This window comes from Colias eurytheme, chromosome 2 (assembly GCF_061535395.1).
Source record: "Colias eurytheme isolate Ceu_HAF_F1 chromosome 2, ilColEury1 Martin Lab GWU primary, whole genome shotgun sequence".
In the NCBI taxonomy this organism is placed as follows: Eukaryota; Metazoa; Arthropoda; class Insecta; order Lepidoptera; family Pieridae; genus Colias; species Colias eurytheme.
In genome coordinates, this window is record NC_142981.1 from 5,531,285 (window position 1) to 5,559,037 (window position 27,753).

Sequence of the window (27,753 nt, forward strand, 5' to 3'; positions counted from 1 at the left end):
AAACAATAAGAGAAATAAAAGATGTAACAAAATAATTTCAGTATTTGATTCGCATAAGAAAAGTGGGTGGTATTTAAAGACTCGAATGCCTATGATTCTAATTAAGAACCTTTCATGGCATGGCACTAGTCCTCATACATACTCCTATCATCCTCAATATAAGTACACATATGACACTGAAGAATCGTTAAAAAATTACAGATCAAATATGTACATCTATATTCATAACAGTCGTAACACAATTTGGACATTATAACAACATCGGACTGGTTAACACTGTATAAAACGTTAAACTTAGAAAAACAACCTAACCGGTAACATAAGGCAACGGTGAAAAATCACCCCCAGGCCGGTGTTGTTAAATACCCTTAGTGACATCACACATTTCTTGCATAAATCGCGCAATCACCATCCCTATCAGTGATGCTCACAGACTAGCAGACACTCTAGAAAATCATTTATTTAATTGTCACATAATGATTTAATTAATAAAGCTCTTTTAGACTTTCGAAATAAAAAGTTATTGCCAATTTCAACATCGCCGACTGTGCTTTATTTATTGTAGGAAATAAGCGCGTAATGTTTTACATTGACGCCAATAAAATAGTTATAAATCCGATAAAACATTTTACACATAAAGGCACTGAAGTCTTTTTAGAAAAATTATATTAGTCAATGTTGTGCTGGCAGTTTCATTATTGTAAATAGACGTCCTCTATCGTTATTAAATTTACAGAAGTTTATTATACCATCAAGTAAAAAAGTTGTTAGCTGATTCCTACCAGAGATAATTGGATAAAATCCCCAGCAATCTGAGATTCCAAATTATCAAAATAATTTATGCACAATAAAGTGAACAACTGCTTATCTCATTTCATATTGTCGCATTTGATGGAACTGCACTTTACTATAATTAAAGTAAATGGAAAAGAGCCTTTAATTACATATGTACAAGAATGTAAGCTTGAGATCCGAAGGCAATGCATCTTTTTATTCACCACAAAGAAAAATCGAAACGCTATGACTAATGATTGTAAAAAATGTTTCAATTATTAATCTACTACTCACTACTACTACTCAAGTTAATTTTTATTACAACAGTTTCATACGCTTTTAAATGTTTATAAAGAATTATCATTAAGGTAACAAATAGTACTTATAGAAAAATTGCACCATATCTACTGAGTTTGTTTATAAAATATTAAAATGTCTCAGTTGGAAACAAAATCATTGTAATATAAATTTTTGTCTGGATTTTCAATCGTGACGAATAAAAAGCAGTTAGCACCAATATGGCGTCCTTAGACCTCTATCGCGTTAAGGGGATCAACACCAACCATTGTTTAGTTAATTCGCGCCCATGTTTACAAAATATCTTTGATATTCATTTACATACATCACCACATATACTACCGATCATACGTCTCCTTTTGTTCTCCTTACAAAAAATAAAAATAATTTATAAAATTCACAATCCCTTGCACGTGTGCATGCCTATAATAACATACGTCGACTTTCATACAATCTCACTTTCGTGTCACGTAAGTAAAGATACCACAGCCACTGTCTGTATCTATAATACCAAATAGGAAAATGCTTTGATATTAATTTTACATATTGTAGATTAATATGGAAAGATTATGGTGAGGCATACATAATAATTACATCAAGAATGCAGCGCTAGGTGCATTAGCTTTGTCTGAATTACCAATCATACATGCCTACATAAGAAAAACAAAACTTTGTCGCAATACAGTTTTTAAAAAAGTTTAACGTAATAAATAATTACAATAGAGAAACAAACTGAATGCAAATAAAAATGAAGTAGAAATAAATATCATATCAGCAGTAAGGCCAGAATAAATTAACACATTAATGTCTTATGAATGCACCTATCGACTTACAATAAATGACATGATATGACCTCCCAATTAATAATTATACTTTTATCCTGGGGTAGCTTGGTTGTAACTTGGTTACATCACTATTGCTCCTCGATGTCTCAAATCTGAAACAAGATAATAAATTAAATTTTAAAATATTTTAAACTAAGATTAAAGAGATTTTTATGAGTTTCCACACTCAGCAATATCTCTTTTCCTAAAAACCAAATGAATTTAAGTTTATTAATAATACGAGTACCACAATAAACGTTAATTTATTATTGTACAGATTTAAAAGTTACATCCATATAAAATTATATATTATAATAACTTCACCCGCGTTTTCAAAGAAAAACCCGCATAGTTCACGTTCTTGCGGGATTTCTGGGACAAAAACTATCCTATGTGTAAATAGAAGTCACCCTCGGTATGTGTGCCAAATTTCATGATAATCGGTTCAGCAGTTTTCGCGTGACGGAGTAACAAACAAACAAACACTTTGGCATTTAGAATTTAGGTATGTATATACCTAAGTAGAATGAATTTGTAATTTACTTGAAATAACAATCCTGAGAGACTTCATGGCGGAGCTGGCATTCACTAACAAGCATTCGCAAAAATGTCTATGATGTATATGATAAATTAATGATATTGCGTTATCATAACTTTGTACACGAAAACGATTACGACTTATGTTTAATAACTCAATAATGTTTACAATATGTACTACACAAATAATTTAGACTTAATGTTGATAACAATATAAATATAGCCCCGTTATTTTGTCCTGCTCATGCTTATCGATGCAGAGTTGTGATTCGGTCAATAACATTTAAAATCAATTTGATAATTTTTTATCTATAAGATTAATATCTAAACCAAGCTAATTTTCATAATTATTATTTTTTTGTTAAATATTTATTAATCGACTTTTATATTGTTAGATTGTTTATTTTTAATAAATTGATAACATTTATTGATAACAAACAAAAATAAAATTTTCCCATCACGATTAAGATCATATACATATAATCAACTATTCATCTGTTATTTTTCTTTTTACAAAATGTATCTGCAATGCATGTTTACGGTAATTATTATCTGCATGATAATGATACAATTATTATTTTTTATTAGCGCATTCTTACTGATTATTAATTACAGTTACATATTTTTATAATATTACGCAATCATACGGTTTATTATAAAAATAAAATACAGTCGTGGCCGATTTTGAACTAATGAATTTGCTTCATTTAGCTTATTTATCTTTGTTAACATTATCCATAACATCATTGTATTTTCCGAAAGCGTTATAGGTATATTATAGGTTCAGGTAAAATAATTACTTAATTTTAAAACAAAACCCTCAGGACGAATATAGTAATAGATTAGGGCAAAATTTGTACATACATAAGTACTTGTAATTTGAATTTGATGAAGATACTCAGGTACGCTTGGTGAATTGGCGCGAATATTTTAGGTTATGTACATCATATTATAGTCTAGATATAGTAATACAAGTATGGCATAATTACTTACCAGAAGGAAATCGTCATCAGCGAAACTATTAAATGTTCGATAGTATTATTTCTTTTTGATCAAAATTTATATTATGTAGTAAAAGGTAAATAATCTATTCAAAATAGGGTTATAAAATCCAATCCAAAGGTCATCTTTATTGATAGTATAATGAGAAAAGATTTGAATGATTGTTTGTAATGAAATGACTCAATAATTACGGAACCGATTCCAAAAATTCTTACACTAGCAGCTAACAACGCTACATCATTCCTGAGTGACATCCATACTAATATTATAAATGCGAAAGTAACTCTGTCTGTCTGTCTGTTACTCAATCACGCCTTAACTACTGAACCAATTTGCATGAAATTTGGTATAGAGATATTTTGATACCCGAGAAAGGACATAGGATAGGTTTTATCCCGGAAATCCTACGGGAACGGGTTTTTCTTTGAAAACGCGGGCGAAGCCGCGGGCAGAAAGCTAGTAGGCTTTATTTAATGTTTTTGTTCAAGCAGAGCCGGATGAAGTGACAGGGGCGAGAATTCGCATTCACAGTGTGTAGCTTATCGATATCACGCATCGCATATTTCACTGTCAAACTATTTATTATCAATATTGTCCTCATTAAAATAATATTCAAAATCGTGTTATTCGACAATTTATTCCCGAGAAGCATCGAAGCGTCACATGCGAATGGTAGCGCGAAGCCATAATAATATATGCGCCGCGGCCGGTCCTTAGGATTCATACGCACTATGCGGGTAGCCGCGGGCGGAAAGCAAATTACATATGAATTAATTAAAGATTTTTTCTATTTCTATTCTATTCTCGTCGTCATAACTTCGGAAAAAATGTACGTATTGAAGTGAAATAAAAACTAAAGACGGGTTGCACTCCGGGAGTGTCGGCAGAAGTGAAAACTTGATTATTAACGTTGAGCATGTTTGATATCCATCAGTCTTACGCTTTTTTGATCACGTGTCCTGACGCGAGTTTAAGATTTTATACCCAACGCCGCTAAAGAAGTTTTCACTTCAATAACGTAATGTAAATAGTAGTTGCGACTCACCAGCTCGCGAGCGGCGCCTGCTGCTTGAGCTTGCGGATCTCCTTGGCGGCCCAGTTGGCGAGCGTCTTGGTGCGCTGCGTGCGCGACCGGCGCGCCGCCTGCAGCAGCTCCAGCAGCGGCTTGGTCTCGAGCAGCGGCAGCACGCGGCCGCCGAACACCGTGCACAGGTCGCCCGCGAGCCCCGCGACCACCGACATGTGCCCGTCCGTGCGCTCCGGCTCCGACGCGACCTGCACCATGAAGCTCACGATCGCGGGCACGTGCGGCTCCACCAGCGCCACGTCCGACCGCACCTGCGGGCAACCGTCTTCATTTATATCGGCATATACAGGGTGACTGGTAATTCGACGTGATCCTTCAAAGGGCTTATACTAGAGGTCATTTGCAACAAATTAAGTTCAGCTAGCCAGGGGTCAAAAATGGATGGTTATTGAGCTATGACCCTTTTCTTTTTGAGGTGATGCAAGTTTTGGGCAAGTTTTTTTTTTAAACTGATCGCTCATTCTTCGGCTTTCAAAAAAAAATATCAATTGAAAGTTAACAGTATAGTAGTTTTTTCATAATTAATTGTTTTTGGTAAAAAGGCAGAAAAACCCCTATGAAGGATCACGTCGAATTACCAGTCACCCTATATAGGCATAGCAGTGGTAGCTCAGTGGTGAGACCTCGGACTTCGAATCAATAAGTCCAGGGTTCGAGACCAGGCGAGCGCGCAGGAAATAAATTGATTTTTCAATTTATCTGCGCATGTTGTAACATCACCACTGCTCGAATGGTGAAGGAAATCATTGTGAGGAAACCGATATGTCGAAGAATGAAAAAGTTCGACGACATGTGTCATCCGCCAACACGCACTTGGCCAGCGTGGTGGATTATGGCCTGTACCCTCATAGGAGGCCCGTGTCCCAGCAGTGGGAATGTATATGGGCTGATGATGATATAGGCATAAACAATAGCAGGAACAACAAATAGTACATCCAATGTTTTTGTATAAAAAAACCATAATCATCATCACAAAATTTACAATTGTTATATTAGTAGAACAGAATAATGACAATGCCATAGATAAACATTATTCACTAACATAAAATGTTTATTAGTAGATGGTGGTCAGTGCCAAGATCAAAATTACTGATACCAAAGATTACTAAATAATTACTATCAAATACTTGTATAGGCATGATGAAAGATTTTGAAATCCTCTTCCATAATGTGTGTATACATTTACTATACAAGAAAAGCCCTATATTTCGGTAATATACTTAAATTTAACGAAGATATAAGATATTTTTTCAAAAAATATTCATTAACTGTGCCAAAACAGCTCGCAGATGTCATGGCGTAGGCGTGACGTCACTCTTTAGTAAATTTTTTTTTTTTTTCTTTAGTATAACGTAATTATTTGTACGCATTGTGAAGAAAATTAAAAAAAAATATTTATTTAATATGTGTTATAGAAACGAATTTCAAAGTTTATATGTGGTGTGCAGTATTGCAGTGTGAATCCACATAAAAATAATGCTCAAAAATGTGTTAGTAATTATTTCAAGCATTAAGTTGACTTGCTTAGAAAATAAAATATAACAAGTATGATTCATACCTCTCCATCTACACCTTTCAGTCCCTGAATGATTCCTGTGTAAGCTTCTAAGATACTTTCTCTGAGCTCTCCAAGATATTCAACCATGTCATAATCGTTGCGATCTACTTGAATGGTGCTGGCCTGAAATCAATATTGTATAGATTGTATCATATTTTTAAGGATTTCTCTGTATATGGAAAAATGATACAAATAATTTTTAAGTTTAAGTTTACCTGCAGCAGCATTTGCATAACAACATCGAAATATTTCTTGAAGTCTGGTCCAATACTCAAAGCTATATCACCAAATACAGACAAAATTTGTGGCTTCACTGAACGATGGATGGTGGGATCACTTAAATTTTGCAACAGCAAACAAATAATTTCATCACAATACGGAAGCACCTGGAATATTATCAAAGTATTAAATATAAATATTATTAAAAAAAATTCTAGTGTTTATTTTGATATAATTTGCAATTATATACCTTGCTCTTTAGTGCACGGCAAATGTCGCCAGTTAGCCCCACAGCTGCTATGCATACTTGATATTCTTGATGATTCTTTAAACCAACATACAGATATTGCTTAAAAGCATTCATATATTTTAGGAACCCTTCACCCAAAACTTCTACGAGCGTCGATACCGCCATCAGGGCGTCTTCTTGTACGCCACCAGCTTTACCGGCATTACCGGCGAACATCGTTAAGAGAGCAGTCATTATGGCGTCCGATATTTGTGGCGCATCTTCTGGTGTCATTTTACGGAGGACGGATTGTAAAGTCGCACACAAGAGACTCTGAAGATCATTGAACTGGGAACGATCTGCTTGACTAGATATGTGGTTCTCCATTTGTAAGACTTGTTGTAGTCGCTCCAAAATGACCATTGTTGTTTTTTGGACAGTCACATAACAGTCAGTTGGCGAATTTTTGACCATTTCCATGAGAGCTTCATATGCAGCTGATCGTAAACTATGTTGTGCGGCATCTTGGCGATCAGTAGTCTCGAGTAATCGCTGGATAATAAAATCGAAATATGTTGACATACAGTATGTTTTTGGTTTGCTATCATCTCCACAATCGGCCGCGTCGTAGGCCGCTTCAGCTAATCCTGTGAATGCCCAACAAACATTAGCAGCAACTCTTGGTTCTGCTTTGAGACCATTGACAAGACTTTCAAGTAAGGGTTTCAGATAAGTTTCATTGATAGCAGCCTCAGGAACTATTTCACAAATCCTTCCAAATGTCCATGCAGCAGTATCTCTCACTGCCACACTGGAGTCATACATGGCTTCAATTAAAGTAGACATAGCATTTTCTACTAGGGGTTTTAGAGTAGTTGCTTCGAGTCCTCCCAAAATGGAACCAAAAGCCATGAGTGCTGCTTCTCTGTATCGCCAATTTTCACTTTTAATGTTAGCATTGATGAAAGGTAAAACATGTGGGACAATTTCATCTTCACAGCAGTTTGAAAGGAGCATCAAACATACAGATGCAGCTTTGGATGGATTCCACTCTAGTTCATCTTCAGAATCATCTTGCTTGGTAAGTTTTTGCATGAGAACTGGTGCAATATATTGAAGTGCTCCTCTTGCATAAAACCTTGATGTTCTAGCTGGTGGTCGACCTATCAAACCAGAACCAAACATTTACAATCAAGATTAAAGTTGAAAAAATGTAGTAAAAAGAATATACACAGTATAATACTAACCAACTTCTGCAGCTTCTGCTTCTTCAATAGCCAAATCAATCTCTTCATCGCTTACGTTTGACCAAAACTCAATACCTTGCAATGATATTTCATCTATATCAGATTTCATAGCTTCTAATGTAATTGGAAATAGAGCTTGACCCATATAAGGTTCCATATATTGGTAATATAAAGATAATATCTTCACCTATAATGAAATGAAAGGAATATTACCATTTGTTAATTTTCTACGAAATCTGTTTTGTTTATACCAATACATAAGTTAAATGTTAAAATTCAAAATGGTGAAAAAGGTATAGAACAAGTAATAAACATCACATAAAATATCTTTGTATAATAGATATTAATTTATTACTTACTAAGCATTGAAGAGCTGCAACATTTATCCTCATATCGGGTGATTGAGTTGCTTCACAAACTACCTCCATGATAAAGTTGCGTTCATTCTCTTTATCGAAATTTGCTTTAGTAAATTCTAAAGAGTTAAGAAGGGCTTGTGTTGCAGCAAGACGGACATGATTACTGGGCTCAGTTGACCTCATGCCATGGATAATGGCAGTTAAAATAGGATTACTCTGTTCAGTTAAAACCTCAGCATCTATTTCTTGGCAAATATAACCTGACAAAATAATGAAGCACTATGAGATACTGAAAAGTTCTTATTACTAATAATATAGGAGAATTTTCTAAAGATAAATTGAAATTTTCAGATCAACAACCTCAATAGGATTTTTACCACCTTTGAAATCAGCTTTTAGCAGTTGTGTTCCAAAGATATTTAAAAAAAAGGTTTACTGTTCGATGAATTATTTTCACATAAGTAATGAAAATACTTCACTCTGTGATGCTGTGTCACAATAATAGAATATTAACATATTACAAAAAAAGCAGGCCAAGACAAATACATATTACCTTCATTAGGTATAGATTCATAAAATTTCTCCATAGGTTTAACATAATGTACTTACCAATAGCTTCTAATGTAGCTTCTTTTTTAAGTTCAGTTGATTGAGCATTCACTACATTTTCTACAAGAATTGGTATAAGATCATTCCACTGTCCCACTGGAAGTTCTGCAACTGCTACATATGCCACACACTGTGCAGCAGAACTTGGCCTACTGTTCTCTGTTCCTATTGCAGCTAAGATCTAAAAACAAAAAAATATTTTTTTGGTATATTAACAATGAAAAACATTGTTTCAAATTGATTTCCTATAAAACCTTGAGATACTACAATAAGAATCTTACAAAGCATAAGATATTATATTTGTGTTTTTCTTACATTTTTCTTTATGTAAAGCCTAACATCTTCAGGTAAGGCTAACCATCTTTCTTGATACTGTTGTTTGAATGTGGGGTCCTTTGATGTGAGGTGGTTTTTTAGCTGTAACCCCGCAGCCATTCGCGCCACCTGACTATTTCCGCCTTGCACCAGGACATCAGATAGCATTTTGATGAAAGTTGTGAAGTTCGTGACGGCTGCATGTTCGAGGTATTTCTCAGCAGCTTCCAATTCATTTCGATCTGTAAACGGTCAAATAACATTGTGGTAATAACACTTCAACAATGAAATGTAATTAGAAAGTAAGGCTAAAACAGAAGAGTAGAGGTTAGATTCGACTGAGTCTGATCGTTTATATTACCAGTTTATAAAAGAAATATAAACAAGCTTTGGCTTATAAGACTAGGTAGATATTTCAAGATTGTTATTTCCCGAAAAAGCTAATAGTACGAACTAGAAACTTCGTAACTGTCAACTAGGACATGTCACGCTTATTATTATTTTATAAGCTACTCCTATGACTCTTTTATTGTTAAATATATGTAACGCATTCTGGAAAATAAATTACTAGTCATATTGAAATATTACATAGCTATTCTACTCTTACATGCTACGTGCAATAAGTCATTTGACAATAAAGAAGCGCCATGCTCGTAGAATTAACGTTACTTACCAGGGGATATAGTCTTTTCTAATACTTGAATAAGTGATATCGTCGATCCCGTATGCATTTTGTATCACTGTTCTCTAAATCAACTTATAACTACTAGATTAATCTAACGAAAGATGAAAAAAATTTTAACCGGCACACGACGAACGAACTCTCTCAGTTCACAAAATTAACAAATTTCTTGCCATAAACAATTTCCTTTGTACATGGAGTCAAATTGCCATAAAAAATAACAAGGTTCAATTTTGAATGTAACTGAATTTTAGATAAACATAGGGCGTATTCAGAAAGAAAGCTTGAAACTTATAAGCGCTTATAAGCGCTTATCGGCGCTTATAAGCGCTGGTAACCCGCGCAGGAAAATATATGAACATGCGCTTATAAGCGCTGATCGGCGCCTACAAGTTTGTTGAAACTTGTTGAAACTTGTCGGCGCCTATCAGCGCTTATAAGCGCATGTTCATATATTTTCCTGCGCGGTTTACCAGCGCTTATAAGCGCCGATAAGCGCTTATAGGCGCTTGTCAGCGCTGGTAACCCGCGCAGGAAAATATATGAATATGACAAGCGCCGATAAGCGCTTATAAGTTTCAAGCTTTCTTTCTGAATACGCCCTTAAGATTGATAAATAGTCTTATCTAGTAATAAAATATGAATTTAAATAATAATAATATAGCGATTATAATATTATGCTAATTCATTATTAAAAAAAATTCTAAAATCCAAATAATAGAAACAAAAATTTATCTGATGCGCATAGTACACTTACCTAAATTTAACCACCAAAGAAATTAAGACCTAATTTAAATTTAAAAGAAAAATTAGTGCATAACAGCTTCTGATTATACTGAAGGTTATGAGGTGGTTGAGTGTTTCAAAACCAGAGGGTGCCCGGTGCAGAAATAATATACGAACTAATTTTGACATTGTTAATTTGTGGATAGTAGGGATAGCGATATTGTCAGAAGGAGTAGGACATTTTCTATTACCACCTGTGATTACCACACATTATGAGTCATAATTTATGATTTTTCTTTGAGTATTATTACTTCTTCGTATGCTTTTGAATTAACGATGTCATGAGATTATAATATGTATTAAGATCACATTATGATAATACATATGTAAAAAAAATCTTGACTTAATTCGTAGTTAATTTCTGCATCCATTGCTTCTAGAACACGCATAATCTCCATTATCTGATTAAACTAAATTATGGACAGAAGAAGCTTCCAATTTCTAAATTTAGAGACTAAATTTGAATCGAATAATTGCAGTAGGTTATCGTCTTTGATTTTATGTCTGTGTAAATGACACTCGTTGTCTCGTTGACATTTGGCGATTCTCGCTTCTCTCACGTCTTTTTATGTTGACAGGTGAACTTTAAAATACGCGAGCCGACAAAAATAAACGAAAATGGTATTAAATCTATTTTATATTTTAGAATCATCAAGTGAAAATTGATTCTTAAATGAAATATGGGTGATATATTGAGTAATAAAGACGGTGAAGTGTTTATTTTTAAGAAAAAATAAAATGATGTTTTTCTTTCCAGTCGCTCGTCATCCCTGATAAGTTTCAACATATTCTTCGTATTATGAATACGAACATCGATGGCAAACGTAAAGTTATGTTTGCCATGACCGCTATCAAGGGAGTCGGCCGCAGATATTCAAACATTGTATTGAAAAAAGCTGATATCGACCTCGACAAGCGTGCTGGAGAATGCACAGAAGAAGAGGTATGTAAACATAATTAGTTTTGGTATTCCTTAATTAAGTAACAAGTAGTAAATTCTAATTTTTTAATATTTATATGTCCAAAATAATGCTGGACACCGTAACCTATCAACAAGTAAAACTTAAACCGTATTAATCTGTTGAGTTTAAATGATGCATTTCCTCTTTCAGGTTGAAAAAATCATCACCATTATGTCAAACCCCAGGCAGTACAAAATCCCTGACTGGTTCTTAAATAGACAAAAAGACATTGTTGATGGTAAATACAGCCAGCTCACTTCATCCAACTTGGACTCAAAACTCCGTGAAGATTTGGAGAGACTAAAGAAGATCCGTGCTCACAGAGGCATGCGTCACTACTGGGGACTGCGTGTTCGTGGTCAGCACACCAAGACAACTGGCAGACGAGGAAGAACTGTGGGTGTATCTAAGAAGAAGTAAACATCAATAAAATAATTTCTGTAATTATTACAATGTGTTGCTTATTTCTGAAAACATACTGTACAGTGTACAGCCTAGTCAGCATAGTACCTAATAATGAAAATTATCAAAAATTAAATAACAATATCAAAGAATCATTATGAGAGATTTCATGAATTGGTTTATTAATTCATATTTTTTTCATCTAATACATATTATATGTATCAGTATTTTAGGTTTCAAATTTAATTGAATACCTTTTTTATTATAATTAAAAAATGTAAGTAGGTAATATAATTTTATTCATTTAGTTCAGTAGATTCCATTTGAAGTGGGATCTGGATAATCTCATATCTATATAACTATTAGGGCCAAGTACATAATATTACCTTTGTAACTAAATGTAGTTACTAGCTGGCTATGTAACTGTGCAGAATAAGGGTTTTTTTTACACTTTTGCCACATTCATTTTGTTTCCTTCTATTTGATATTGGTGTTACCTAATAAACAAAAAAATAAGTTAGTGACATTATAAGAACAGATTGTAAGATATGATTTTATCACAAAAATGACATCAAGGTAGATTTTTAGGTGAAGGATAAATAAAAAATAAAGTAATTTTATAACTGTTTATTAAGCACAAGATTATTTTAAAAATTAAACACTACTATTCATATTGTGCTATGATCACCATCATGTATACACCTGCTAATAATGCTAATATTTCTTTGATCGATTGAGAAAATTTATTTGATCCTTCCAACAATTCAGGAATAACTGAAACTGTTGCTATGTATATAAAACCTCCAGCTGTAAATGGCAATATTAAGGAGGAGACAAGTCCTTCACTAGAGCCTTGAAGGTATATTGACAAAAATGTTCCTGATATGGCACCAAATGCAGTAAGTAACTGCAAAAACATAGCCTTTCTACGGGAACATCCAGATTGCACTAGAATAGCAAAATCTCCAATTTCGTGTGGAATTTCATGCAACAAAATTGTCACAGTTGTGATAAATCCAATATTTTGTCCAGCTATGTATGAGGCACCAATAGCAAGTCCATCAGTAAAATTATGGGCGAAATCAGCAGCCAAGTTCAAATATCCAGCAATTTTTATTTCTTCCTTCTTGGCTTTATTTTTCTTGTTCTTATCTTCTTTCTTCTTATCAGTACCATGGGAATGACCATGTCCGCCACTAAATAGTCGTACAGACTTTTCAACTACAAGGAATGCAATAATTCCACCTAAAACACCCAGTCCTACTGTGAGGTCATGGGGTTCGTGATTATCATGTGAGTGACTATGACTGTGGCCAACGTCACCATTACTAGAGATAAGCGCATGAGGTATCAAATGAAGAAATGCGTCCCCCAAAAGCCCACCAGATGCAAATGATAACAGTATTTTCAATAATGGTTGTTTTTCGACAGTACCATCAATAGGAATAAAGAATAAAATAAAGAATGGTACTATACTTATAAAAACAGTTGAACCCAGTGCTTTTACATACAAATCATAGTTCGATACAGCTTCTCTTGGTATATCTTTTTCGTTTGCATTTTTACTATATTTAAATGATGGTGGTTCATGTGAATGAGCGTGTGAGTGCCCCAGGACCGAGACTAATATACACGTTAACACAACACATAGTAAAACTGCTAATTTATTTAATTTAAACATGATAGAAACATTAAAATATTGACTGAACAAAGTAAAAGTTTGAGTATCGGGGTATCGGTTTTGACGTTTTATGTACAGCGGCACCTGACAGCTGTCATAAGAATAATAGAATCTATGCGATACATCTATCATAGATAATCTATGCCGCGATGTGGCCTTTGTGGCCGTGAATCATGGAACTATAGTCATACTGGAACCCAAACTCCTAAGAATAAATAAAAAACTGATAGAATGACCGCAAGTAACCCCTGTTTACCCCATAGGGTAGCCAGCGTGATTGTAAATTTTTCCCCTATTGACGTGCATTAAAAAATCGACTGTCAGTAATAATAGTCTATATGACATAAATCATTAATAAAATCCGCTAAAAAAATGAAATTTAAACGAGATTCATGCAGGTTTGCTTTTCCATTGAAATAACAAAGGTTTACAACTTTTAAAATGGACTGCTTATCGAACACGCTCATAATTTTTTTCCCATATTTTGAATTATGTTATGAAAATCGTTGCGCGGCAGCCCCAATTCTAGGTGTCAAATAATGTTTACTGCAAAATGGCGGATGTTTATGTTCATTTCGTGAGTTTGTTCTTGTATTTTGGAATTATTCTGAGCCAAAATTAATAGAAATGGTTGTAAATATATTGTGCGCGGTTGCAAAAGTGAATGGCATCCAGGATGTGATATTATATTTCATTCGTAAGTACAAAAAACCATGCATAAACTACGCTTCATGTAAAATTGTAGTTTAGTAATATTTCTACTTTAATTGTTGTTAAATCTGGAATAATAGATCGAAGTTGTGATTATAATGTTAATTTTGATTAGGTTTTTTCCATTTAACATCGTTATTTGCTTATTATTAAATGTTTCATGATTGTAATAAATATTAGACTAGGGTGTCCATACTTTATAAAATTGTGTACATATATTTCGGTATGGTATTTTATATGAGGAGAAGTCTTTCTCCACTTGAGTTAGTTCAATTGGCGTGAAAGTTAATGGTATAAAAACGTTGTTTACTACTTTTATATAATGATATATTGTAAAATCAAAAACTCAAAGTACATACATATATGGTACCTACTGAAATAGAAGCACAAGACAACAGCACAAATTTTGTGTTATCTGTATCTAAATGACATTTTTTTTTTATATTTTGCAAATAATCTTCTTTTCTCTTTACAGGTTTCCGTCCAATCTAGCGGAACGTAATACATGGCTAAATATAGTAGAATTAAAAATATCCTGTTTTGAAAAAGTGAAGATATGCAACATTCATTTTAAACCCGCACTTGGCCAGTGTGGTGGATGTGGCTGTAACCTCATAGGAGGCCATGTCCCAGCAGTGGGAACGTAATATATACGTTACGGGAAATAAAATGTATGGGAGGGTTTAAAGTTACATTTTTAGATATTTCTTGTTATATTTAAAAAAAGTTATTATTGTTATTTTACTCATTAGGTAAAGTATCATATCAGTATCATATCGATATCAGTTTAAAGTTTTTTGATACCTGCAATAGTTACGGAATAATCACCTGTGCACACTTAACGATTACACCCTGAATATATTATATGTATTTTGTTTTTTATTGTATGATAGGGAAGCGCTAGACCACGATCTCATATTTCAAGTACTCTTAAAACTATTTAAATACTTAAGGGTATGGAATGATAAAAATATTTTCAGTGAACCGATTTCGTTACTTTTTATTGTTATTATCTTATAATTTGCAAATTTGTAAAGGCAGTTGGCATTGTAATGATAAATAAATATTATAAAAACACATTGATATTTTACTTCATTAATTCCTCAAATGACTGGACGTAACGCCAAATTATACAGCAAAATGTTGTCATAATTTATAGCGGTCCTGTGTTCTGAAGATGCAAGACGGAAGACGCAAACATGAAAAAACGCTGAAAGGAACATTACAATTTTCCAATGTTAAATACTTGAACATCTATTTTTTATCTATTTGCAAAAATTCTACAGTAACTATATTAGAATAATAAATGCAATTACGTAATTTATTTCCGCCGTAAATCATCAACCATCAATCAATCAATAAATATAAAACTCTCCCGTTACTTAGTGACTGACAGACAACGCACAGCCTAAAATCACTGGACCTAAAGACATGAAATTTGGCACACTCTGTATATCTAGAGTATCCTAAAGGTGCACTTAGAAAGGCTATTCCGAAATCCCCACGGGATAAATGGGATTTTATGTTTTATGACTTCAACGAGGACGAAGTCGCGGGCAAAATCTAGTATTATAGTAAAATTTTAATACGAATAAAATTGATGTATCCGTTATTTTTTTCCTTAATATCCTGAATTTATTACATTTATACTCACCCCACGGAAATATAGACATACTATATATATTATGACTCACCGTAACTAGAAAGAGACGGAGGGGAAACGATAAGATTCAAGGTCAAATTTTTTGACTTTACTTTTTCTTAGGGAGTGTGGGTTCCATACGTAGTATATATAGTTCCATGCCGTGAATCAACTATTGACGAAACATATTTCAAGCTTTTGAAACTTGTAACTCCATATATTGTTAAACAGGATACTAATATGAGAGAACTTAGTATTCTTGCAATAGGCCGCGTTTCCATCTGCAAGAAAACTTCCGCAAGAAATGTCCAACAGTCTGTCTGACAGCAGCTTGCAAGTCTAATTCCGCGTTTCCACCTGCAAGTAGACTTGCAAGTTGCGGTCAGACAGACTGGCCTTATGACGTGCATGACTGATAACAGGCTGGATGTAAAAATAAAATTTCCAATAATTGCTAATTTGAATCTTTAAATAATACTATTAGCCTAATACACACATAACTGCATATTAAACATTTACAATTTACAAAGTATTTTAACATTGAAACAAAAATTGTCACTGCGATCGCAGCGGGTGAACTCTGTGAGTGAACTGAAGCCTTGGAATGACGATGGCGCATTGACGATCAGGTTGGATTTAAACAAAGAGTACTAGATTTATGGTAGTCACGGAAAATTTCCGTGGCGCGTCGTCAGTTAAAAGTTCGCCATTGACGATCAAATTTTGGAGTGACGCCCTAGTTTTATGCTGCAGTTTTATGTTTGGACTGATCGTCAATGTCCGGCTTATAGGAACGTTTGTGGGAACTGTCGAAAAATTGTACTTAACATAATTTTTATTTTTGACCTTTAATAATCAGGGCGTCGTGGCAGACACTATATGAATATTTTTGTTTGCTGTCGGCCTCGTGAATCGACTTGTGAAACCTTAGGTCGTCTTTCCATCTGCAAGCAAACTTGCGCAAGAAATATCCGACAGTCTGTCTGACAGCAGCTTGCAAGTCTACTTGCAGGTGGAAACGCGGAATTAGACTTGCAAGCTCTGTCAGACCGACTGTCGGACATTTCTTGCGGAAGTTTTCTTGCAGATGGAAATGCGGCCTTAGTACAATATTAATTGCAATTTATTATATACATATTATAAACACACATATTGCACTGGCGTGCACTCTGTAATCTATATTTACCTAATACCTGCTCTGTTTTTTTCCTACTCTGTGGAACTTGGATTACTTTGCTCTGTCATCTGTGGTCAGTGATGAGTGATGACTGATGTCTGATGACAGCAGACAGTGATGACTGATGAGTGATCAGTGAACTGTGAAGTGTTTCTACTATAAATGTTTGTTGTTATTGTAAAGATTATAATATTATCTTCACTGAAATAAAACCAGAAGAATCATTTAATTTCTACGCAAATAATTACGAAATTAAATGCATTTTTTATGAATCTTTTTTAAATATCCTGGTTATGAGTAATTAAATGTCCTAGTGAACAATGCTGATATAGCATTTATAATTATTGCTGTTATTCTTTTCTCAATTTCTCAAAGGTAAAAAGGTATGATGACAATGCTAATTACAATATTTTGTTTTTATATACATATATTAAGAATTACAATCGAAGGCTAGAAAAATGGTGCCAATGTTTATTGTAATTTGTACGTCATTAAGTTTATTAATTTAATTATTTAAGGGCAATGGATATTCCTCAAAGCAATTCAAATTCGCGCTCAGCGATGGAGCCTACAAATTCCTGGTGTCATCCAGCCCACAGAGTGCATAGATTTGTGGCTCTCATACTGATGTGCTTCCTTTGTTTTGGTAAGTTGGAAATTGGAATAAGTTTCGTTCTCCCTTTGGAAGCATTCAGAAATGTTTAAATTGATTTTTGATTGTATCTAATGTAATTTTTTCTGTTATGCATTAAAGTTTTATCATTTTTTAGTAGTCATTAAAATTGTTATGGGCAACTGCCAACTACCCACAAAGAAGCTTCCTAATACTTTGTTGCATGATTTCTAAAATAATATTAGCATATAAATGGTTATAAACATCTTGAATAAACAGTCAAGTGATTATAAATGATGTGGAGCAAAGTTTAAATTATTAACCTGATCTACATTTAAGTCATAAATGATAATAATATAATCAATATGTGTGTATTAATAATTTATACTAATAAATAAGTTGAGTTATATAATACACAGGGATCCAGATCCCTGTGTATCTAGGACCTAGGTGTTTGATAGAAAAGTGTATCACTTATTCACGATTCAGATTCATTCATCATACCTATTAATTAGATAAAAAATTTTACTTTTCTCTTTTGAGTCTTTACTTCTTGTCTATCTTTTAAATTTGATTTCTGAAAACTGTGCTTTTCTTTAATTTAAAGCACAGTTATAATTAATATGATAAGCATCAAAGGATATTCATGTATTTAAAACAAAGTTTTCTATATTGTACAAGAGCAAGAATATAACAAGTCTATATGTAAAAAAAATATGAATCACAAAATGTGTGTGTAAAACTTGTAAATACTTTCATATTATGTACATGTTCCCTTTGTTTAGCAATCACATATATCCTAGGTACTTTATTTTTTGCTTGATAAGAAATGTTCATAATTTTCTTACAGGTTCTTATTTTTGCTACGACACACCTGGAGCCCTAGCAGATAACTTTAAGAGTGACTCTTCATTGAATACATCCCAGTTTGCGTTGCTTTATTCCATATACTCGTGGCCAAATGTGGTGTTGTGTTTCATTGGCGGTTATCTCATTGATAGGTATGTGTGTTTATTGCTATCAACATGTCCATGTATGACTCATAGGCCATATGAATACTTATTATTACTTGATAATATTATACAGTGAATAGGTTTGCATTATATTACATTTATAATAATATCTCTGATAGATAAAGCTTGCATTTAATTGCATTATATAACTTTGGATGATGCGGAAATAATGGATTTTACTAAATATTACTTTACTGGGTTGCCAGTTTTCTGTAAAAGCTTATGTAGCTTACAAAAGCTAGCCTGCAAATTTAGAGAGCTCTCACTCTGAAGGGTTGTTATCGAAAAAAAAAATTCTGATTTAAATGGTATCAAGATTTGAACATTGTGTAAGAAATGCTTGATCATGGACAGTTATAAAATAAGTATTTACATAATTAGTACTCACATAATTATTATAAATTCATATTCAATATTTCAGGTATTTTGGTGTTAGATTGGGCACAATTATTTACATGTCCATTCTATTTGTTGGGGCTGTTGTGTTTGCATTTGGTGTTTACATCAACAAATTTTGGCTAATGATACTTGGAAGATTCATATTTGGGTAACTATTACTTATTTAAACTCTCCTTTTACTTTTGATTGAACTAAGTATTGATATTTGATTATCATCAATAAAAATTCACTCAATATTAAGGTAATAACTCAGGCCCTGGAATCACAGACACAATAGAAAATCTAATTAACGCCATTTTATACGCCATTCTGTAAAAAAAAGCTCTTTCAACAAGGAATTGTGTTGTAGCATTGGTGGAGAGTCACTGCAAGTTGCAGTTAATAACTATGTTGTTCTATGGTTCAAAGGAAAGGAACTTAACATGGTTTTTGGATTGCAACTGTCCTTCTCTCGATTTGGTAGCACAGTGAACTTTTGGGTGATGGAACCTATATATAGATGGGTTGCACATTACTATGGAGGCTATGAGAGATTGGGTGTTACTTTATTTTTGGGTAAGTTTAAGCATATTCTTCATTATCTTCTTGATTTATATACCTAAATAAAATAATGTACTGGCTGTGTCTTTGACTTTGTTTGACTTGGATTATAAAATAGCATAAGTGACTCCGTATTACATCAGCTATCTGCTTGTTTCTCAAAAAGGAAAATAAGACTCTTACATGCTATAGTCTAGAAAGAGTGTGAAATTTATTAAAATAAAAAATGAAAAATAACTAATTTACAATACATTTCTTTTCAGCGTCCCTCACATGCTTAGGTTCTCTTATATGTGGATTGATACTTGGATGGATGGATTACCGAGCTGAAAAGATTTTGGAGAGAAGTGAGGAACATGCTAATGAACCTCCATTTCGATTATTGGATGTATTGAATTTCAAAACTGTGTTCTGGCTTGTCTCTGTCATCTGTGTGGCATATTATCTGGCTATATTTCCATTTATTGCTTTGGGAAAGTGAGTAGTAGCAATCATTTTATTTTTGACTAATGTTTTTACTGATAATAAAATAATAACACTCATTTATTAAATAATTTGTAAGTACTAATTTTTATTGGGTAGTATTTAAACGAGTGACTGTAAATTAAAGTTTTAGTTATCAAAAATAATTAATTGGGGTAACAGAATTACTAAGTGAGCGACTGACTGCGAGCGATGAAAAATTAATAGATCAGCAGCTAACAAACATTAATTTGCGTTACATAAAATACAAAATGAGCAGCTTCATAATATTTCAGCGACCTAATAATCGTTTGAGTGACAAAATTACGTCTTGTATTATTTTCATTATTTGGCATATGATTTATATAAACTGAGTGGCATTTTATCTTAATCGAGGTATTTCGAATAGAAAAATCACTTTGAAAAATACTATAATGGACAGAGTAGGTACTATCAGTTCAATTTGTTTTTGAAAGTTTTATCAAATAACTATTTGAACAATTTATTCTACTGTTTTAGTCGCTCTAGATGAATATAATAAATAGCGTAATTTAGTCGCTCACTTAGTAATCTATTCGCTCAACTAGTAATTTAGTCGCTCATATAGTAATGTAATCACACAGTTAGAATTCTAATATATCAAATAGATTAATCACAACCCTCCTTTAGTACGCTCAATCTGTATTTTATTATCAACCAATATTCGTTGTTTGTTTAGTTTATTTGTCGATTACTCAAATTCATACCGCTCAAGTTATTAAATCAGTATCTCATAATCAGTCGCTCACTTTATTTTCAGTCGCTCGTTTTATTATTCCCCATTTTTATTTGTATAACTTACTTTTCGAAATAATCTAATTTACCAATGCACATTTTTAGGTTGTTTTTCGAAAGGAAGTTCGATTTCAGTCCCCAAGATGCAAATACTGTTAACTCAATGGTTTATTTCCTATCAGCTGCTTTAAGTCCATTTTTTGGAATACTAATTGATAAGACTGGTCGAAATGTGACGTGGGTTATTTTAAGTATAATAACAACTATTGGTTCTCATTTCTTACTTGCATTCACATTCGTAAATCCTTATGTAGGAGTGGTAAGTTGAAATTGATATTATTTTATTTTTTACCTGTATTTGTATTATATATTGTATTTGGAGAATATTTATCACAAGCATGGTTCATGTGTCATCCTACTAATATTATAAATGTGAAAGTTTGTTTGTTTCTTACTCCTTCACGAAATAAAAAGCTAAACCGATTTTCTTGAAATTTGGCACACACACACACACACACATAGTGTATTATCCATACATACATAGTAAAATACAAATAAGTACAGACATGATAATACAGTTAAATTTTTTACAAAGACAAGATGTTGCCTATTAAATTAGCCCACTACATATAACAGCATTATAGGCTATAGCATATTGTAAATAGGTAGGAAAAGCATATTGTAAATAGGTAAATATACACTAAAATCAAGGCCTATGTTTATGATTTAATTGTTTAATTAAAAAATCCATGCATTATTTTCAGATCTCACTGGGAGTGTCGTACTCCCTCCTAGCTAGTGGTCTGTGGCCGCTAGTCGCTATGATTGTGCCAGAAACACAATTGGGTACAGCCTATGGGATGTGAGTATTTTTTATTTATTATATGTATTATCTTTTCAGTATATAGGAAAAATATTTTGTGTCATTCGATTTTTAAATATATTGAAATATTTTGTGTTTATAGGGATGTATGTATCTTGTAAAACATATTTTCACTCATAAATAAAAATATTAACGATTTACTTTCTTTATTTATATCCATATAACTTTATTTATATATTAATTTAATCTTGTTAAATTGTTTTGCATGCATTTCATTTCATTTTAAGGTCAAATTTTGATATGAATATCATCCCTATAAAAATAAAACAAAGTTTTTTTCGTATGCATACAACCATAACATAGGAAAAAGGGTGGTTTGGAATTAAATACAGTGCATTATTAATTACTATATATAAAACAAGGAAATTTTTAGAATTGTATGAATTAATCGTAATTTACAGATGTCAAGCAGTGCAAAACCTTGGGCTTGCCACTGTGATCATATTTGCAGGCATGATTGTGGACAAATATGGTTATTTAATGTTGGAGATGTTCTTCTTGGGATGTCTCTTTGGTAAATCTAGTATATATTATAAAGGCGAAAGTTTGTAAGGATGTATGGATGTATGGATGTTTGTTACTCTTTCACGTAAAAACTACTGAACCGATTACAATGAAATTTAGCACACATATAGAGGGTAACTTGGATTAACACATAGGATAGTTTTTATCCCGGAAATCCCACGGGAACGGGAACTATGCGGGTTTTCCTTTGCAAACGCGGGCGAAGCCGCGGGTGGAAATCTAGTAATAAATAATATATTAGATGTAATCATGAATTTCATATTTTATATTTAAAGAGTAATAGCATTCAGATATATTATAGTTGTGGTCATATACTTAAGAACGATTTGAAGTACTAGAAATTTTTATTTAAATAATGTCATACACAGAGATGTGCACCTTCTGAGAAGCAACTAGTTATGTCATAAAATAGCCACATTAATAGAGCAACTAAGTTTAAGAATAAATAATAAAATCGCCAACAATTTTTTTTCATAAATAATTTATTTTACCAAAGCAACACATTCAAATAATAGTGAAGCTGGACAAATAATTAAGAACGATTAATTTATCTGCTCGGGAATTGTTTTGTATGACACTTTGATTTAAAAAATTACAATAATACGTTGCGCGAAAAATTTATAAAGCATTTTAATACATTTTTGACTAAAATTAATATTTAATAGCATGTCCACGGCTTTTAATTACTGCTTTACACCGGCGAGGCATTGACTCTATTAATTTTTGACATTTTGCTAGAGAAATAGAGTTCCATTCTTCTAAGAAAACGTCGTACAGCTCCCTTAAATTTCGACACTGTGTATTTGAAACCTTTTTCTTTACTTGGAACCACAGATTCTCTATTGGGTTTAGGTCAGGGCTGTTAGCTGGCCAGTCCAAAACAGAAACTGACTGCGCTGTTAGAAATTCCTTTACAGTGTGTGCAGTGTGCTTTGGATCATTGTCATGCTGGAATGTCCAAATAACCGGTAGAACTTCTTCAGCATAAGGTAACATAGTTTCTTCCAGTATATTTTTATATTGGAATTGATCCATGTTACCTTCTATCAACTTTACAGGTCCAACACCATGTCCAGAAAAGCACCCCAAATTTTCACATTTCCACCACCGTGCTTTAATGTAACTTTCGTGTACTTAGGGTCGAATTCTGTATTCGGAGGACGTCGAACATAACGTTTTCCATCGGAACATACTCTGTTTATTTTTGTTTCGTCAGAGAAAAGTACATTTTTCCACTGTCGCACAGTCCAGTTTTCATATTTTCTTGCAAATCTAAGCCGGGCTTGCCTGTGGCAAAGTTTCAACATGGGTACTTTTCTTGCTATCCGACCGTGCAATTTTTCTTCTACCAAACGTCTTCGAATAGTGCGTGCTGAGATTGCTGAAGGGTTATTTTCCCCGAAATATTCTTTTCTCAGCTCATTGGAGCCTTTAAAAGGATTTTGTTTCGCCATACGGACGATGTTTCGGTCATCTCGAGGAGTTGTTTTTCTCTGTCTTGGCATACGTGGGACATCCGAAGTTGTTTGATACGTATCAAAATGCCTTATGGCGTGGAAAACCATAGTTTTTGAACATTGCAGATGGTCGGCTATCTTTTTATAAGACCAATTCTTCCCGCGAAGTTTTATTATAACTTCCCTAGTAGTTTTATCACAACTTTTATTTTTTCCCATTTTTTTAATAAGAAGTAATCACTTTTAATCTTTTGCAACACTTAATGGCGCCAAAATTATACAAACAGTAACCTACAGCCACAAATCGAGTCGAGTGTTCTCTATTCAAATTTGAATAAAAGTATAAACTATTTAGCGTTCTTAATTATGTGACCAGCCAGTAAATAGGAATACTATGTTTAGAAGTAGTGTAAAAAGTTTGTCTATTAATTTTTAGGCTAATCACGTGTATTAATGAATACAGTGATTTGTTGGAAAAGTATTTCTATATCGAGAAAAATAAAAATAATTACATGAAATTAGTTATGCATCTTAGTCTGAAAAAATCTTCCCTTTGTATCAGCGTTCTTAATTATATGACCACCACTGTATACTAATATTATAAAGCTGAAGAGTTTCTTTGTTTGTTTGAACGCGCTAATTTCAGAAACTACTACGATTACGTTACGTCCGATTTGAAAAATTCTTTCGGTGTTAGATAGCCCATTCATCGAGGCAGGCTATAGGATAGGCTATATAATATCATCACGCTGAGACCAACAAGAGCGGAGCCACAGGGGTGAAACCGCGAAGCGCAGATAGTGTTTTATAAAAATATTTTTTTAAAGATATGTGAAAAAATTCTTGATCGAATTTTTCTGTTCATTAAAAATTTAGATATCTTAATACTATTATAAAGGCGAAAGTTTGTAAGTATGGATGTATGGATGTTTGTTACTCTTTCACGTAAAAACTACTGAACCGATTACAATGAAATTTAGCACACATATAGAGGGTAACTTGGATTAACACATAGGATAGGTTTTATCCCGGAAATCCCACGGGAACGGGAACTATGCGGGTTTTCCTTTGAAAACGCGGGCGAAGCCGCGGGCGGAAATCTAATATAAAGATATATTTTAAATAATGGTAGGAACATAGAAATCTAAATAACAAGACACTAGAAGTCGTAAGCGTGCGTGACCTTGTCGCCACTCAGGTGATTTGCACATCACCAGTGCATTCGTCACTGTTCAGTTGCTCTGGAGACGTATGAGTGTATATGTTATAGTCAAAGTCCGATACACAGTCTCTTCGCGGAAGGACTGGTTTATCCTAGGTTTGGCCAAAGCCATCAGGCAATCCCCGAAATACATTTCAATTTCGCCCTTTGCCTGAAGTATTTTTAGTCAAACCCAGGAGCTCCTAACTTTTCAGTCAAACGTCGAAAGTAAATTATTCTGTTTCGGTTTTGGCCTAGTCAATCCTAGAAGCGACTGCAATTCTCGGTCAAACGTTGAAAAATTTCTTAAGATCGAAGATGTGCCTGACGTTCGGCTGTCTCTTAGAGAAATCAGTGCAAAGGATTCAAAATTTGGTGGCCAAGGCTTTATAAAATGCCACTGCAATAAAAAATGCTCTTCAAAATTATGCAAATGTAAAAGGTCTAATGTATTGTGCAATTCTAAATGTCATAATGCCTCACCATGCCAGAATAAAGATTAATTTTTCATTTTAATTACCTAAGAAATTATTAAAACAATTAACATTAATGCCTCACCATGTCAGAAAAATGATTAATTTGTCACTTTAATTACCTAAGAAATTATTAAAACAATTAACATTAAAGTTAATGCCTCACCATGTCAGAAAAATGATTAATTTTTCATTTTAATTACTTAAGAAATTATTAAAACAATAAACATCAAAATTTTAAAAATGTTATTTTTTTATACTTAATCTTATACAAACTAACCTCCGTATATTCCAAAGCATTTATTTATTTATTTTATACTTTATTGCACATCGTACAAAAGGCGGGCCTAATGCCACACGGCATTCTCTCAAAGCATCTCAAATATAAAAGTGAAAATCACGTAAGCTGACCAATCAGGTGTCAGAACTGGCAGAGTTAAGCGGTTCTTAAGACTTGAAAGCTGCTTAAATGATAAAATGCTTCCAAATATACGAAGATAAGACACTTCATACCTATATCGGAATTTGACTCGTCAAACCCCGATTTAATAAAATTGTGTTTTGACGTTTGCCTGACCAAATTGGTCTCTCCCAGGTTTGACGAAAATTGTTTAGTCAAAGGCCGAAAATTTACATTTGTTTGGGCTTTGACTAAGTCATTCAGTCTGACCTGAGGATTGACCAGTCCAACCTAGGAGCGCCGGAGCTTCGGAGTTTGCCTATAACATATACATGGTGTGTTTCAGCAATTCCCATTGCGGAAATTCTTCCACAAGTTGTAATTATACTTATAAAGGAATAATATTTCATCGGAAAATATTTTTTTTTTGAAATAATGCCGTTTTTCCTTAAAATTATAGAATATTTACAAGTATTACGAGTGTCACCATAGTAATCGAAATAACAATGAATGACACAGTCGACCATTCTTATTATCACGTTTGTTCGTATTGGAGCAAAAAGTCTCATATACTTAGGGATGTTATTCTAAAATAAACCGTACATTCGTGCGTTAGGATACATATTCAAAAGCTTAATTTAATAGATAAGTTAGTTTTCACTAAAATCAAGTTGTCCAATAAAAGGCATAGTTTACTTGTGTGTACTGTTTAGCTTTCGGTTTGAATGTGTTGATTTTGGCGACAGCGGTTTTCATACGAATTATGACATTGTAGCACTTCTATGTGTCTTGTTATTTAGATTTCTATGGGTAGGAATAATTGAATCTGAAATAACAAATGCAAAGCAGGTTCCTATAATATTTTTTAAAAGCCGTATTTTAAGCCAAAAATTAAATCTTAATTGTTACAAAAATATCATGAGTGGAGAAATTCATATACTCTTTATTGTTCACAAAGTAAAATATATCCATTAATTTTACAGTTGCTTTGATCGCTGCCGTACTTATTTATATTGTGGACTCGGCAAACTGTGGTGTACTTAATTTGTCCACACATGAAAGAGAAGCATTAAAAAGGTAAGTCTTTTTAAAATGTTGTCATACAAAAGACTACGTTTTTCAATTATCAATAAAATGTTAACTGTTTTGTAATTCAGTACCAATTTATTATTATTTACTTTACATAATTAAATATCTCTTAAACTAGAAAACCCTGGTATCTTGAGTTAATAAAATACATTTTTTTACAAGTACAAGCACAACAACAAAAATTAATTCATATTAAATATATAACTAAATAAAGTTCTAATACTCATTAAATAGATTATAATATGTATAGAGATTAAATAATAAGCATAATCTTATATTCCATATAATGTTTCAGTCCGTTACATATACGTTCTGACGAAAGAGCAAATCTCTTGGACCACGTCGATAGCTCGGACCAAGAAGAAGTTGACGCGAGGATCGATTCTCAAGATGAAAATTTACCCCGAGATGACTTGAGTCAGTCTGACAGAATTAGAAGTAGATATATAGCACAAATATTGCCAAATACTAACATTCCTGATAGACAGTAGGTAAGATAATACAAATGGATGTAAATATTTATTATGACTATGATATTATTAGATAAAATGCATACTATTTAGACGTAATTATTATTGTTAAAAAATATTATTATACAATTTTAAATAAATGAAACAATGCAAATATATCTTATATTTATTTTAACATTTATAAGTATCACAAATATAAAGTAATTAATTCTTAGATAAAATAACTTATTTAAATTCAAATCGATTACACTAAATTAGCATTGTTTCTATCTCCTAATTACACCATTGCACGATCCCTATATATATAAATTAAGTTCATTTATTTTTCTTCTTAATATTTTCAAGTATTAAGTA

At 33.0% G+C, this 27,753-nt stretch overlaps 4 protein-coding genes and 1 long non-coding RNA gene across 8 annotated transcripts; 3 read left to right on the plus strand and 2 right to left on the minus strand.

The window, feature by feature from the left end:
* Window positions 1-1,084: 1,084 nt before the first annotated feature.
* On the minus strand, window positions 1,085-9,901 carry Fs(2)Ket (Importin subunit beta Fs(2)Ket). 2 transcript variants are annotated; one of them, XM_090112644.1, is made up of 10 exons: window positions 9,731-9,901; window positions 9,058-9,299; window positions 8,743-8,923; window positions 8,134-8,393; window positions 7,775-7,961; window positions 6,549-7,690; window positions 6,295-6,465; window positions 6,080-6,202; window positions 4,480-4,772; window positions 1,085-2,008 (listed from the first exon to the last, which is right to left on the minus strand). In XM_090112644.1, coding segments are annotated over exons 1-10 (2,658 nt in total). In that variant the 5' UTR covers window positions 9,789-9,901; the 3' UTR covers window positions 1,085-2,007. The 2 variants fall into 2 exon arrangements, with proteins under 2 accessions (XP_089968770.1, XP_089968763.1); XM_090112637.1 differs by lacking the exon at window positions 1,085-2,008 and having other exon boundaries at window positions 4,476-4,772.
* A 1,123-nt stretch (window positions 9,902-11,024) lies between these two features.
* RpS18 (ribosomal protein S18) lies at window positions 11,025-11,934 on the plus strand. The gene is made up of 3 exons (XM_090112671.1): window positions 11,025-11,146; window positions 11,283-11,468; window positions 11,638-11,934. The coding sequence occupies exons 1-3, from the start codon at window positions 11,144-11,146 to the stop codon at window positions 11,905-11,907; spliced, it is 459 nt and encodes a 152-aa protein (XP_089968797.1). The 5' UTR covers window positions 11,025-11,143; the 3' UTR covers window positions 11,908-11,934.
* Window positions 11,935-12,501: 567 nt separating this feature from the next.
* Catsup (zinc transporter catecholamines up) lies at window positions 12,502-13,653 on the minus strand. Its single transcript, XM_090112680.1, has one exon. It carries the CDS (start codon window positions 13,568-13,570, stop codon window positions 12,554-12,556), a length of 1,017 nt encoding a protein of 338 aa, XP_089968806.1. The 5' UTR covers window positions 13,571-13,653; the 3' UTR covers window positions 12,502-12,553.
* Window positions 13,654-13,742: 89 nt separating this feature from the next.
* Window positions 13,743-15,360, plus strand: LOC149910346 (uncharacterized). Its single transcript, XR_016457759.1, has 2 exons — window positions 13,743-14,267; window positions 14,757-15,360. It is a non-coding gene; the product is annotated as an uncharacterized LOC149910346 (long non-coding RNA).
* Window positions 15,361-16,531: 1,171 nt separating this feature from the next.
* Window positions 16,532-27,555, plus strand: LOC149910347 (lysosomal dipeptide transporter MFSD1-like). Of its 3 annotated transcripts, none has more exons than XM_090112705.1 (11): window positions 16,532-16,552; window positions 17,619-17,746; window positions 18,564-18,714; window positions 19,148-19,273; window positions 19,475-19,680; window positions 19,929-20,142; window positions 21,007-21,220; window positions 21,666-21,763; window positions 22,186-22,298; window positions 26,824-26,917; window positions 27,225-27,555. In XM_090112705.1, exons 2-11 carry the CDS (start codon window positions 17,623-17,625, stop codon window positions 27,418-27,420), a joined length of 1,536 nt encoding a protein of 511 aa, XP_089968831.1. In that variant the 5' UTR covers window positions 16,532-16,552; window positions 17,619-17,622; the 3' UTR covers window positions 27,421-27,555. The 3 variants fall into 3 exon arrangements, with proteins under 3 accessions (XP_089968831.1, XP_089968819.1, XP_089968825.1); XM_090112693.1 differs by lacking the exon at window positions 16,532-16,552 and adding an exon at window positions 17,180-17,483; XM_090112699.1 differs by lacking the exon at window positions 16,532-16,552 and adding an exon at window positions 17,180-17,475.
* Window positions 27,556-27,753: the final 198 nt, after the last annotated feature.

Coding starts and splice junctions, on each gene's coding strand:
- RpS18 (XM_090112671.1), top strand. Junction 11,469..11,637: donor GAGAATGCACAGAAGAAGAG/GTATGTAAACAT, acceptor TTCCTCTTTCAG/GTTGAAAAAATCATCACCAT.
- Catsup (XM_090112680.1), bottom strand. CDS start 13,570: ATGTTTAAATTAAATAAATTAGCAGTTTTACTATGTGTTGTGTTAACG.
- LOC149910347 (XM_090112705.1), top strand. CDS start 17,623: ATGGATATTCCTCAAAGCAATTCAAATTCGCGCTCAGCGATGGAGCCT. Junction 21,221..21,665: donor TAAATCCTTATGTAGGAGTG/GTAAGTTGAAAT, acceptor CATTATTTTCAG/ATCTCACTGGGAGTGTCGTA. Junction 21,764..22,185: donor TTGGGTACAGCCTATGGGAT/GTGAGTATTTTT, acceptor CGTAATTTACAG/ATGTCAAGCAGTGCAAAACC.